The sequence below is a fragment of the Tiliqua scincoides genome, chromosome 3, assembly GCF_035046505.1.
Source record: "Tiliqua scincoides isolate rTilSci1 chromosome 3, rTilSci1.hap2, whole genome shotgun sequence".
NCBI lineage: Eukaryota > Metazoa > Chordata > Lepidosauria > Squamata > Scincidae > Tiliqua > Tiliqua scincoides.
The window spans coordinates 136,673,571-136,688,477 of NC_089823.1; the positions used below are offsets into that span (position 1 = coordinate 136,673,571).

Genomic DNA, 14,907 nt, shown 5'->3' on the forward strand with positions numbered 1-14,907 from the left:
TCCCCCCTCCCCAGCCCAAATCTTCCCCTCCACCACTTTACCGGGGCTAGTGGAGCACTTGGGGGGTCTGCAGCTCCTCTGGCCATTTCTGCCAGTGGCTCTGTCATGCACACAAATTTCCGCCACTGCAATGGGGCTTATGGGAGCAGACTGCAAGATCTGCTAACACAAGCTGTTGATAGGATTGGGCCATGAGTTAAGCAAGAACTTCTGACCTAGCCTAGAAGCATCCAGTGCAGACCAATATCAAATGCAGATTATTTACACTCTGATAATGCAACCATATACATTGGGATACTAAGAAGTAAATCCCACTGGGTTCAATAGGTTTTACTTGTTGGAGTTGGTGCAACTCCGTCTGCTGTCCAGAGGGGGCAGGATGCTGTCCAGAAGGGGTCAAGCTATGGCCCAGTGAATCTGACCTTTCTACTCTCTGTGATCCTTGTGGGGTGTAGCCCTAACCCTTTATCCTTCCCTTCTCCTCTGAGCATTTCCTCTTGTCCTCTGACCACCGATCTGTCAAGTTGTGCACACTAGGGCTCTGATGCCCAGGCCATCTTGAGCACAAGGTATGCAGGGCGAGGCAGCTCTAGGGCCTTGCTATCTCTAAGTAAAAGCTGAACCTCTAATCCTAATCAGATGCTGTAAATATACACTCAATGGAACTGTAAGTAAATAACTTCTTTTTTTTTTTTGCAACTTTAACAAGCCATTGCCTCTTTGTCTTTTTTATTGAATAGCAGTCAGCCGGGTGAGGGAGGTTCCCTTGGGTGATACCCAAAGGGGGGTCCGCTGCTTAAGCTACTCTGCTTCCCCCAAAGAGGAAACTATTTTTAATTTCCTCCAACATTACTCCCACACAATTATGCGTAGAATCACACTGTAAGACTGTAATTCAATGCACTTACATGGGAGTAAGCCCTGCTGAAGACTGGGACTTACTTCTGAGTAAACGTATATAGGTCTGCACTGTAAAGGCCCAATCCTATCCGACTTTCCAGCGCTGATGCAGCCCTGCCTATGGGATGTGTGATGAATCCTGTGGTGGGCCTCCTGAAGGGAGAGACTGTTTGCTCACTTTACCTCAGGGCTGCATTGGTGTTGGAACGTTGGATAGGATTTTCAATCAAAAATATTCGTTAAACTAAATATCTTTTGAAATTAAAGATACCCTAAATTTTATACTTCAGAGATGAAGAAATACCAAGGCTGATGACCAATTCACACCTAAAAAACTATAACCTGAGAATGAGATGAACATGTGTCTGGAAAAATGTTTTTCATCTGGGTACACGCATCAGAGAGCCAATGTTAGGTACATATCAAATGTATAGTAAGCTACAAACCAGAATTTGCTATGAAAAGCCCTGAGAAATACTGATTGTTTTTAGGATTAGCACAATATTGGGGTTTATTTTCTGAAGGAAGTAAATTCTGTGAATATTTGGCAAGATGGCAAATGACAAGAGGTAGGAGACTGAGTACAATTCTATGTATGTCTATCCAGAAGTAAATCCCACTGAGTACAATGGGGCTTACTCCTAGGCAAGTGTGTATATAGGATTGCATCAAAAGTTTACTTTGCAAAAATTTCACAGCAAACCTACACACTTGCTCATCACTCAGGGCAACCCATTAAACATACCAGCTGGGGAATGCAAAACCATATGTGCTAACCATTGCAAAAAAGCTCACAGCATGAGTTGACCTTACAGGCATACAACAAGCAAACCATGGCTTAAGAGCCACATGTCCACTTTTCTTTCCATTCTGCGAGGGCCCACAAGTTCAGATCCATCTGTATTAGGAGAGAAGCGTCTTAAGGCAGATCAGTGGCACTTAACTGGTTTGTCAATGGTCTGTGAATTCAGACATTACTTCAAACCAGTAAGCACAAACTCTGGTCTGACAAATAGCTTCAAACATTGGTTTTGTGGTTGGCTCCAAACAGACCACAGTTTATGGGCAGGTTTAGGCTCAGACATTAAAAGAAACCATGGATTCCTACTACAGAAGAATCCAGCCACTTTGTTTTATGCTGGACAGATCTGGATTAATTTTTGTGAGATCTGAAAGCATTCTTATCCAGAACAAGTTCATACTGTGCTTTCCTTCATACTTTATCCCTGCAGTTTTCAAACTCTCAGGGAGTTTGAGGACCGCATTAAGTCTGTCAGGGTGCAGGGAGCCCTGTGCGAGCATCTGAAGTGCTTCTGAAGAGTGACTGCGCTCCACTTCTGGTTTTGTGGAGGTGGAGCGCAATCGCTCCACTTTCACTTTTGGAACATCGGGGAGCCCTGCAGATGCTCGCGCAGGGCTCCCTGCACCTCCGACAGGCTGCTGCAGGGACTGGTGAGTACATCCCAGTCCCTGCAGCCCACCTTAGCGACACAATCCTGGGGATCATGTCACTGCCTTCCCACTGCCCCTGCCCCTTAAGGGGACAGGGGGCAGGGCTGTCAGGCCGGGGCATCGTGATGCCCCAGTTTGAATAGCTCTGCTTTATCCTAACAGCGTGGGGGATTCCTAACCACAGAATTGTAACCTTACGGAGAGTGGGTTTGCTCATTCCCAGGAGGAAGTCTCAAGCAACTGGCCCCTGCCCATACAACTGTATCATTTAAATATTAGAAGATAGTACAAATCACTGCATGGGTGTTTTGTATTTAATGCTCTGTGCAATTCTGGTTGGGATCTAGAGCTATATGACAGAAGATACTAAGGCTGAAATCCTATATACACTTACCTGGAAGTAAATCCCATTGAACTTAATGGGACCTATTTCTGAGTAGACATATGTAGGATTGCACTGTAAAGGCATATCTGCACTACAAACTTAATACTGGTTTTGTACCATTTTAAATGTCATGGTTTTCACACGTTATCCCCCCCCCCCCCAAAAAAAAAACATAAAATAAAGAAATATGGGAAACTGTAGGTTGGAGAAGGTTAGATGTTGTGTTAGAGACTTTCTAGTCCTACCCAGACTACAGTTCTCAAATATGACTACAAAACATCTTTGTGGGGCACATAGGCCCCAAATATGCTATTTTTTAAAAAGGGGTCCAGCCGTGAATTCAGTTTTGAAAAAGCTGGTCAGCAAATAGGGTTGGTAATTTCCCTCAGCCTAAATAATGCAGAAGGAATTAGAAAAATGTGATGCATTACGGATGAAATAAATGCCTAGTTTCCAATTAGGAAAACAAAAATCAATTGTAGGATGGGGCAGAGAGAGGGGGGCATAAGGGAAAACAGGTTGAAAGACTGCTGTATTTTCTTCAACGTCGCCCTGACCCATGTGGGTAATAAAAAAATGAGAAAGGTGTGGGTATGACACCACTGCTACATGCAACATAAAAAGTAGAAAGAAAAGAACCAGAATACTGAACAAATGAATACTCTCTACTGGAAAAAAAGACAGTTTGGATTGCACTCTGGGCCACAGGGAACCCATTTTACTCACAATAGATCACTATCAGTGTGCAGTTAAAATATAGTAGGGGCCGTATTCCAAGGCAGCAAGAGGAGAAATAAATCAAAACATTGTCAATCATCACAAGTCAATGCAATTTGTTTCAAATATATCAGTGTACACTTGATCTGTACCTCAGGGGTTCAACCTGACCCCCATATGGATGCAAGCATCGTGTCTGGAAAAAAAAAAAGCATTAGATATTACACTAAATGGGTTAATTCAAGGTGAGGGAAGAGTATGCACATTGTCCAGCGTGCATTCATTCGGAACTTTCATTCCAGGGTGACTTGACTAAAGTCTAGGACTGTTATCCAGTGACATAAAGTGCAATGGATTAAGCATATGTTTTTAATTTATCAATCTATCAATACAGTCAACATACATACCCGTGAATTTGAATGAAACAATACTTTTCAAAAGAGAAAAATATACTTTTTCGATGATGCATGCATATTTCATAGCAGGCACCATCTTAGGGTTAAACTATATGTGACATAAAAGCATCATTGTACTCCAGCTGTCTTTTTTTTTAAATAGCAGCTATGGGGGGGGGGCACTAACCCCAGGTGAGAACAAAGCATGGGGGGCAGAGTTTATCCTCTGAGCATGTTCCCAAAGAAAATGGTTGACTCTAAGCTGCTATTTAACCTTGGAAGTAAATTGCTATTGGTGCTAATTACAGCTTCTGTTTTGAAACAAACCACAGGGGATTTTTTTTTTTTTTTTGGAAGGGGGGTTGTTTTCATCAGTGTCACAGCATTGGGAAAAAGATTTTTTAAAACCCTGTACAAAACACCATTGTTTTGATCCAAACCAGGCCTCCTGGTGACTATTATTTTTATTTTAAAAAGACGAGAGCACTGCGCTGCTTTGAGAGTCACATATAGTTTAGCCTACAGGAGAGGCATCTTGTCCTATGTATGATAGAAGTGGGAATGTCTCTTCTTGCAAGATGTCATCTTTCACCCACAACGTTTGTAAGTGCTTGTATTATAAATAATTACATTCTTTAAAAATCTGCTGCTCAGTTAATCTGGGGCACATTTTTAAGTGATCAAAAGATCTCCAACAGATTAACCTAATGGTTAATCAACTGAATGTTACAGCCCTGATAGACCTATTTGTAGCACCGCAATATAATACTGGTTCTTTGCCGAAAAGCTGCAATGAAATTAAAACAAGATCATAAGTGAAAACATTATATACCAGTAAGGTACCACAGTAATCTGGAGCACAGAATTTTCACACTAAAATTTCTTTTTGGACAACATGAAAATCTACAGATTATTCAAAGAATATGGGGAGGAGGGATGGAAAGGGGGAAAAAAACTGTGAAAGGAAAGTGCAATTACTCTAATTATCTTTGGCTTTCTGCAGTCGAAGAGCCCAGTGCTGAATTATTAATACTAGGCTTAACAGGTTTGGACAAATAGCTATGTAGGTCAGGCTCACTTTTAGACCCTGACAATACTAAAGCTAATGTTCAGACAGCATCTGAAGGGACGTGAAACCTCAGATACATTATTAAAGAACATGGCTTTCAACTATCCCAGGAAGCCGTATGTAATTAATGCCACAATAATTAAGATTTCCATGTAAAGGAGATATTCCTTCACATTTCATTCACCTGTACACACAGGTTTATTCTCAAGTTTTCATTTCATCTTATGCATCATTTCCACTTAACAGTTTCTAATTTTTATTATGGTGCTCATTAATTCGCAAAAGGAAAGGGGGCGGTGGTAGTGGTGAAGAGAAGGGATGCTTTCAGCGCCATCAAAATAAAGCTCACAATCTGAATAGAGAATATAGCAGAAGTTCAAATCTTGCCACTTAAGAGAGTCTACTTACTTGTTTCAGTACTGATCTACTTTTTAAAAAAAATTTCATATTGATTAATCCAATTCTACGATGCACAAAGAAGTAAGACAGAAAAGATAGCAAGCTTGCATCTTCTCCTTGTGGACATACTTCCCTCTTCATATGGGCCACAGTCCTATACTCCTTAAAATTCCTTAAATCAACTGGGTTCTTTGCTTTCCCGGTCGACTCATTTGCAGTGCTTATATCACTACTGGACAGACGTTGCTAGGGTTTTCAGTGTCCCAGTGAATTTAGGGTTAGTAGCTCAGTAAAGAATCTCTGGATAATTCTTTTGCCTCTGATAAGGGTCTCTTGGTTGGTGAGATTGAATAGAGAGAGAAAAAAAAAAGCCTGCCTAGCAATTGGAGGCCAACACAAAGCCAGATCAATAGCTTTCCAGCTGAGGTCCATGGAACACTGAGGTTCCTTGGAAGATTATCACGAGTCCTCAGTGATAAAATCAGTGATTCTAGATAAGGCTCTTTAAAACTAAAATAATAGCTTGCCTGCAATGCACAGCCAGTGAGGAGTGTGTGTTCTGATTTCAGAAAACACTCTCCATTTATGCAGGGCAGTGTTGACACCAGGCCAGCATTCTGTGCAAAATGAGCATGCACCCAGGAACTCTCAGCAAAGTATCATGTTCAGGGGTATTACGGCAAACTTGAACAGGTTGTTTGGAGACCTGTCAATGAGGAAAGTGTTTTCTCAGGGCTACAAGTTTGAAACCACTTAACTAGCTGGACTATTGCTCCATGAGAGCATTAGACAGTTCCTTCAACTGCATTAATATATAATCTATACGTGTTTTTGAGATTTGATTGAAGAGAAGGAATAAGAAGTAAACTAAAAAGCAGGTTAGTAATTCTCATTATTGTTTTAGTGCCTAATATCTATCTTGATGCTATGGTTCACTCACAGCATACTGAAATTACAAAGCTATGAACATGGTATGGTCTAAAGCTCCAGTCTTGCTATAGTTGGCAGTTGCTCCATTGGCATCAATTGCATTTGACCATGCGTAATTAGGCACAGGTTGCTCACTAATGAGGGATCTGTTATCACATATGCTTTGAGATGCCAACTGCTTATTGCGCTTGTACCCGGAAAGGCACATTATGTGGCATTTCCACATAATGGCAGGAGGTCTGGTCTAGAGGGTAGAGCTTCCATTTGCCTGAAGATAACATCCACAAGGTCGCCAGTTCGAGGCCACCGGCACCGTGCGACCTGGAAGCAGCTGACAAGCTGAGCCAAGTTATTCCATCTGCTCTGAGCGTGGGAGGATGGAGGCCAGAATGTGAAACCAGACCAGAAAGAAACATCTGAATGTTGTGGTTCTTGGAAGATAGAACCTTCTTTCAAATTGTAAAAATCCCTATGGGGATTTAATTAGCCTGCGTATGTAAACAGCCTTGAATAAAGTCCGAGGAGAAATCTGAGGACCAAGAAAGGCGGTACAGAAATACCTGTATTATTATTATTATTTCCAAACATCAGCAGCCACTTTTCTGTTGTGAAGTGGCATCTGGAGGGAAAACTTGCAGGGGAGAATGAGTAAGTGGGAGGACAGGTGTTTAATACAGCAGGTGAAAGGATGTTCCATATTCCTCATGCAACTCTTCTTCACCAGGAATCCAGGAAGGATTTCCATTGTAATATGCAATATGGAAATGCATTTTGACTGCAAAACACGTAACTCCAGCCCATGTGTGGACTTGCACACACACACACACACACACACACACACCAGAAAGAGAAAAAAAGAAAAGGAAAACATTCAAAGAGAAAACATTAATTTTGCTATCAATGCCTTCCCTCCCCAATCCTCTGAACCTATCTCACTGATTCTGTGCTAAAGCACAATGCTTCTGACATCTTCCTTTTTGTCGTCTTTTGCTATATTTGATCACCTGCCCAACACTTTTTCATTCATAGTGAATGATTATTACAATCACTAGACTATTAGACATAAGTGGGCCATCGGTTTAGACCTCCAAATACTTTTCTATGGTTTTTCTATTTTGCTAAAAGGCCTTTCCGAAATTACCTTCTAGTTAACTAATTTCCTCTCTTTGGCACCCCAAATATGAATTTGCCATTGTCCTTTTGCGTATTGCTGTATTATACAGAGAACTTACAACGTTTCCAGAAAAAACAGTGACACCAATATAGCATCTATGGTGTTTGTATGAAGGAACATAATAAATAAACATGAGAATCAAGCTGCAAATGCAAACATTTCCTGGACTTTACCACTTCAGCCAGTAGGTGTGGGAAAGACTGCATAAATTCTCTCCCCTAAGGAAAAAAAGAAATCCTCCCTAAACGTGGAAAAACAGCATGGCAAAGAAAAGGCTGGACTGCAATGCTAGTTTTCTATACACATGGAGATGACGATGTTGTGGACGAGGAGAATTCAAACATGCAGTGTTCAGCTCTCATCTGCAAGCCTACATGAACTAGCGCAGGAAATGTTTCACACTTCATTCCACTGATAAACTAATAAATCCTATTTAAATGGAAATTGATGTCATCAGTAATCTTATCATGTGTGTAAGAGAGAAAGAGAGTGTGTGTGTGTGCAGATTGTATTTATAAGATGCAGAGATGTATGCAGAGATTGTATTTATAAGATCAATTAACCATGGAACAAGTACACTCATTTCTTACCTTACAGTGAGATCTCTCTATATAAAAACAAAAGCAATCTCGTGAACTCATTCTAAGAATGCTCTTGCATACCTTTGACACATTTTGAGATAGCTGAGGTTATTATTATTACATTCTTCAGTCATCTCACAGTAAAACCAAAATGGACCTCAGTTACCAGAAGAGTTCAAGACTGGTTTCATAAGCCTTGATTAAAAGGTAGGACTGATTCTCACAACTGTTTCCAACATAGCAGATGTTGCAAATCCATGCCACATGTGGAAGTGGTGTGCAGCATGCCAGTGGTACACATACAACTCAGCATGCACTGAATTTTAAGACACCACTCAGAATGGGGCTTCTAAAGGTCTCTCAGGAGGGTGATAAAAATCAAGGCCAAACTGGGAGTAGAGCACATAAATAGTGTTTTTTCATATTCCCTGTTTTAAAAGCTTAAGTAGCAGCTGTGGGGGGCTGATCACAATTGAGACTGCAGTACAGAGGGCCAGGGTATTTAACCCCTTCTGCTTATGCCATGATCCTGACAAAAATTCTCCTTCTGTGGCTACTATTTGCCTCAGAAGGGAAGGTGTCATGGGGGGATTTTTGTTGGGACTACAAATAAAGGGTTAAAAAAACTCCCCCCCTACCGCTGTCTTGATTCTGATTTCAAGGTTTTGGAGGGCAGAAAAAGGAGGAAAGCAGAAGTGACGTTTTAACGCCCTTAGAAGGCATTCTGAGGGCTGGGGAGGCTTGCCTGGCCCTCAGAAGGCCTTCTAAAGGCTTAAAAACATCACTTCTGGTTTCGTCTGTCAAACTGGAAGTGATTTTTTTGGCCTTCCAAGGCCTTTACAAGGGTTGGGGTGCGCTGCTTTCCCAGCCCTCAGAACGCCTCTGGGTGAAAGGACCTGGGTGGTGTGGGTGGGCACCATGGGGTAGGTGAGGATGGCAGTGCAACGCCACTCCCCCCAGCCTGGCACCTGGGGTATTTGTCTCCCTTTCCCCTCTTCAGGTACGCCACTGGTATTTTGTTTTACCACCATTAAGAGGCCAAAATGCATTTTAGCATCCTGTTAAATTGAATTGAGAGAACCCAAAGTCTCCCTTTGACCCAGGAGAGCCAGTGAAAGCAATGAATTTTAAAGAGTATGAGTCATAGTGAGATATGCTTCAAAGATAATCAGTTTATTTAGCTATTAAAAATCTTAGTTAGGATGGGGAGAGGAATGAGAAACCAAGCATATATACATAATAATTGTGACACCTGTTCATAATGTGATAATTATCTGAACTTTGTTAGCTTGGCCACAAGAGGTTCTAATGAAGATGTAGGTGTGACCAAATGGTGTGAAATTCAATTTTGAAAACATGCACACGTTGGAATTACCAGAGACAGTTATTAAGTGTGTTGGTCTGTATGGATTTCCTCGCCTTTCTCTAAGCACTGTGCAAAATGCAGAAATATATTGAAAGAGATTCCTTAAGGATGAATGGTTCCTGTAGAGTGGCAGGGCAGGAAGTGTGGGGGGGGGGGGAGGAACATTACTTACGTCGTTTGCAGCCACATTTTTTTATCCTTTTGGGATCTGTGATGTCATCGTGACAGGCCTTGCAGTAAAAATATGCCCTAGAGAGGGAAGGAGAATGGAGAAACTGACACATTTCTTAATCCATACAAATGAAATTAGTCCCACATTTCCTCCTTGCTACAAGTGCCAAATTAATGAAACATGCCAGAACTAATTTCCTTTAATCTTTTGAAAGGTTTAGACATTTAAAGAAGGAAATGTTTGCTATAAGACAATTAATTTCAAACACAAGGCCGGGTGATTCAAGTTCGTGCTTCTTTTAATAAATTTAACTTGAAAATAATTGGGGGAACGGTTAATAAATATGACATGGTGGATCAGATCACCCAGCTTTCATCTTGGAAAGTAGCATCCAAAGTGACTTTATTACCCAAACACATAAGAGATGAAAACACTGTTCCTGGCAGGGGAATTGCTGGCTGAAAGCCCCTTGATTTTTTTTTTTTTAATTTTTTGAAACAGACAGCTGAAGATATATACAGCCATTTGTTCCACTTAGTTTCACATAGCTTAATGTTTTGGAGAAATTCAGATGCTGTCATAAAACAAATACAGGACAATAGCAGTTATTCTTGCAGATACAGTGACTACACACCTCTGGTGCTTCACAAACACTGGCTTGAAGTCCAAGATTCTCTGTGTGAGCAAATGACGTCTGGGCTTACATGGGGGAAGGTGTGTGTGTGGGGGGGGGGGGAAATACCTATTTCCCCTATTCTGTCCAGTGGCAAAACTAATTTTCAGTGGCAAATGTGGAATACAAGAAAAGTTGCTTTATCCGGCACTGGTGGAATGTGCTTTCTGGCCATCATAAACAGTGATCTGGAAGTGTGCATAGCCATGCACTTCTGGACTGCCACCAGAGGTGAGATGGGAGGTACAGCACATGGTGTCAGGGTGAAGAAGGCCTCCCAGTGGAGGTGAGTTGATGGAGTGTGCAGAATGGAGTGGAAAGGGGGTGTAATGGGGTAGAACAGGGGACAGCAGAGGTGTGTTGGAAGCAGAGAGTGGCCTCTAGTAGTAGCCAACACACCTTGGTCTCCTTGGACCTGTGCCAGCTAAATACCTTCACTGACCTGTGCCAGTTACTTCTCCCAAGCTTCACAATCAGTCCCTCCCCCATAGCAATCAGCACAGTCCATTTTGGCATAGGAATGGGCTGTTTGTTGGTTAACAAACCTCTGGTTAACATAGCACCCACCTGCCTCTTAGCCTCCTCCTTCACTTACCTTACAGGTCTTCCTCTGTGGTGCCTTTTCAACCTCATTCCTTCCTTCGCAAGGGATGGAGGACTGAAGAAGGTCCACTTCCTGCCACAGAAGTGCCTCAGAAAGAAAGAGGTGGAATGTCTCTGTTCCTAGAGGGCCCTTGTGAAGAAGAATTGAGGGTGGAAAGGCACCACAGAAGAAGGCCTGTCTGAAAAAAAAAAGCCTTAAAAATGGTTTTGGCAAATTTATGTGGATAGGTTGATCAAGAGATATTAGCAATGGTAGCTAAATTGAATCCCCATTATTTAGACAATATTTCACTGAATGCCAGGTATTGGGGACAAACAACTCTCTGTTTGTCAGGTTCCCAGAGGCATCTGTCTGGTCATTTTTTGAAGTGGGCTGCTGGACTGTATGACTAATCCAACAAAGCTCTCTTTATTTTCTCTCCTGAAGTTTTGTCCCATTCTCCTCTGCACACAAAGGACAATGGGGCCAAATTCTAAAGCATGCCAGAGGTGGGCCTGGGGGGGTGCAGGGAGGCAAATGCCCTTGGTGCTGTGTTTGCGCAGCACTTCAGATTGCGCAAGAAGCTTTGTGAGACTCCTGATGTGATCTTAAGCAGTACTTCCGGTTTCCAGTTGGTCTCAACGTTGTGTGAGGCTCTGCGGTGATGGGTAAGCGGGGGGGGGGGTGACATGGTGCAGGGGGGGAGCATCATAGACCTTTGCCCCAGGGCGTGTATCTGGGCAGGTCTGTTACTGAAGCATGCTTGAGATATATAGGTGAGGCTTACGTGAGGAATTGAGGCATAACTAAACAGCATATTAGGTTTAGATTCGTTAGGCACTGGGGAACGTTTTGGGACAAGCGGGGACTGTACAAGAGGGACGGGCTCCACTTGAACCAGAATGGAACCAGACTGCTGGCGCATAACATTAAAAAGGTGGCAGAGCAGCTTTTAAACTGATCCCTGGGGGAAGGCCGACAGGAGCCGAGGGGCATCCGGTTCGGGACTCCTCATCCCTATGGGATGAGAATGGGGAGGTTAGAGAACAACAAGACAAAGGCAGAGTAGGAGAAGAAATTGGGAAAGGTAGAGTGATGGGATGTGATAGACGGTTTGGCACAATGAGAGGATGTCGGGACAAAGGAGCGAATAAGCAGCCCATCCTGGGGCATTCCGTGTACAAATGCTTTTATGTGAATGCCCAAAGTCTCCGAGCAAAGGCGGGAGAACTGGAGTGTCTGGTGGCAAGGGAAAACAGTGACATAGTGGGCATAATGGAAACCTGGTGGAATGCGGAGAATCAATCCCGGGCTATAAACTCTACAGGAGGGACAGGCAGGGACATGTTGGAGGTGGGGTGGCTGTTTATGTTAAGGAAGGGATAGAATCCAGCAAATTAGAGATTGAAGGTGGGTCCGACTCCACCTTAGAATCTCTGTGGGTTAAATTACCAGGCTTGTGCAGCGATGTAATACTAGGGGCGTGCTATCGTCCTCCAGACCAGAAATCGGATGGGGACCTTGAAATGAGGAAACAGATCAGGGAGGTGACAAGGAGGGACAGGGTTGTAATCATGGGGGACTTCAACTATCCTCATATAGACTGGGTCAATTTGTGTTCTGGTCACGATAAGGAGACCAGATTTCTTGACATGCTAAATGACTGTGGCTTAGAGCAGCTAGTCACGGAGCCCACCAGAGGGCAGGTGACTCTGGATTTAATATTGTGTGGTACGCAGGACCTGGTTAGAGATGTAAATGTTACTGAGCCATTGGGGAACAGTGATCATGCTGCGATCCATTTTGACGTGCACGTTGGGGGAAGAATACCAGGCAAATCTCTAACAAAAACCCTTGACTTCCGACGGGCGGACTTCTCTCAAATGAGGAGGCTGGTTAGAAGGAGGTTAAAAGGGAGGGTAAAAAGAGTCCAATCTCTCCAGAGTGCATGGAGGCTGCTTAAAACAACAGTAATAGAGGCCCAGCAGAGGTGTATACCGCAAAGGAAGAAGGGTTCCACTAAATCCAGGAGGGTGCCCGCATGGCTAACCAGCCAAGTTAGAGAGGCTGTGAAGGGCAAGGAAGCTTACTTCCGTAAATGGAAGTCTTGCCCTAATGAGTCTCCTAATGAGGAGAATAAAAAGGAACATAAAATTTGGCAAAAGAAATGTAAGAAGGTGATATGGGAGGCCAAGCGAGACTATGAGGAACGCATGGCCGGCAACATTAAGGGGAATAATAAAAGCTTCTTCAAATATATTAGAAGCAGGAAACCCGCCAGAGAAGCGGTTGGCCCTCTGGATGGTGAGGGAGGGAAAGGGGAGATAAAAGGAGACTTAGAGATGGCAGAGAAATTGAATGAGTTCTTTGCATCTGTCTTCACGGCAGAAGACCTCGGGCAGATACCGTTGCCCGAACGGCCCCTCCTAACCGAGGAGTTAAGTCAGATAGAGGTTAAAAGAGAAGATGTTTCAGACCTCATTGATAAATTAAAGATCAATAAGTCACCGGGCCCTGATGGCATCCACCCAAGAGTTATTAAGGAATTGAAGAATGAAGTTGCAGATCTCTTGACTAAGATATGCAACTTGTCCCTCAAAAAGGCCACGGTGCCAGAAGATTGGAGGATAGCAAATGTCACACCTATCTTTAAAAAGGGAAAGAGGGGGGACCCGGGAAACTATAGGCCGGTCAGCTTAACATCTATACCGGGTAAGATGGTGGAATGCCTCATCAAAGATACAATCTCAAAACACATAGACGAACAGGCCTTGCTGAGGGAGAGTCAGCATGGCTTCTGTAAGGGTAAGTCTTGCCTCACGAACCTTATAGAATTCTTTGAAAAGGTCAACAGGTATGTGGATACGGGAGAACCCATGGATATTATATATCTGGACTTTCAGAAGGCGTTTGACACGGTCCCTCACCAAAGGCTACTGAAAAAACTCCACAGTCAGGGAATTAGAGGACAGGTCCTCTCATGGATTGAGAACTGGTTGGAGGCCAGGAAGCAGAGAGTGGGTGTCAATGGGCAATTTTCACAATGGAGAGAGGTGAAAAGCGGTGTGCCCCAAGGATCTGTCCTGGGACCGGTGCTTTTCAACCTCTTCATAAATGACCTGGAGACAGGGTTGAGCAGTGAGGTTGCAAAGTTTGCGGATGACACCAAACTTTTCCGAGTGGTGAAGACCAGAAGTGATTGTGAGGAGCTCCAGAAGGATCTCTCCAAACTGGCAGAATGGGCAGCAAAATGGCAGATGCGCTTCAATGTCAGTAAGTGTAAAGTCATGCACATTGGGGCAAAAAATCAAAACTTTAGATATAGGCTGATGGGTTCTGAGCTGTCTGTGACAGATCGGGAGAGAGATCTGGGGGTGGTGGTGGACAGGTCGATGAAAGTGTCGACTCAATGTGCGGTGGCAGTGAAGAAGGCCAATTCTATGCTTGGGATCATTAGGAAGGGTATTGAGAACAAAACGGCTAATATTATAATGCCGTTGTACAAATCTATGGTAAGGCCACACCTGGAGTATTGTGTCCAGTTCTGGTCACCGCATCTCAAAATGGACATAGTGGAAATGGAAAAGGTGCAAAAGAGAGCGACTAAGATGATTACAGGGCTGGGGCACCTTCCTTATGAGGAAAGGCTACGGCGTTTGGGCCTCTTCAGCCTAGAAAAGAGGCGCCTGAGGGGGGACATAATTGAGACATACAAAATTATGCAGGGGATGGACAGAGTGGATAGGGAGATGCTCTTTACACTCTCACATAACACCAGAACCAGGGGACATCCACTAAAATTGAGTGTTGAGAGAGTTAGAACAGACAAAAGAAAATATTTCTTTACTCAGCGTGTGGTCGGTCTGTGGAACTCCTTGCCACAGGATGTGGTGATGGCATCTAGCCTGGACGCCTTTAAAAGGGGATTGGACAAGTTTCTGGAGGAAAAATTCATTATGGGGTACAAGCCATGACGTGTATGCGCAACCTCCTGATTTTAGAAATGGGTTATGTCAGAATGCCAGATGCAAGGGAGGGCACCAGGATGAGGTCTCTTGTTATCTGGTGTGCTCCCTGGGGCATTTGGTGGGCTGCTGTGAGATACAGGAAG

The 14,907-nt window shown here is 43.4% G+C and overlaps 1 protein-coding gene across 6 annotated transcripts in view; it reads right to left on the reverse strand.

The window, feature by feature from the left end:
* KCNMA1 (potassium calcium-activated channel subfamily M alpha 1) overlaps positions 1–14,907 on the reverse strand; it is a 619,222-nt gene that overhangs the window by 133,374 nt on the left and 470,941 nt on the right. For 5 of the 6 annotated variants that reach the window (XM_066621009.1, XM_066621008.1, XM_066621007.1 and 2 more), the window contains one exon: positions 9,541–9,617. In XM_066621009.1, the coding sequence (XP_066477106.1) occupies positions 9,541–9,617 (77 nt within the window). Of the gene's footprint in view, positions 1–3,463; positions 3,473–9,540; positions 9,618–14,907 lie in introns of all 6 variants that reach the window. The other variant, XM_066621006.1, reaches the window with a different exon arrangement.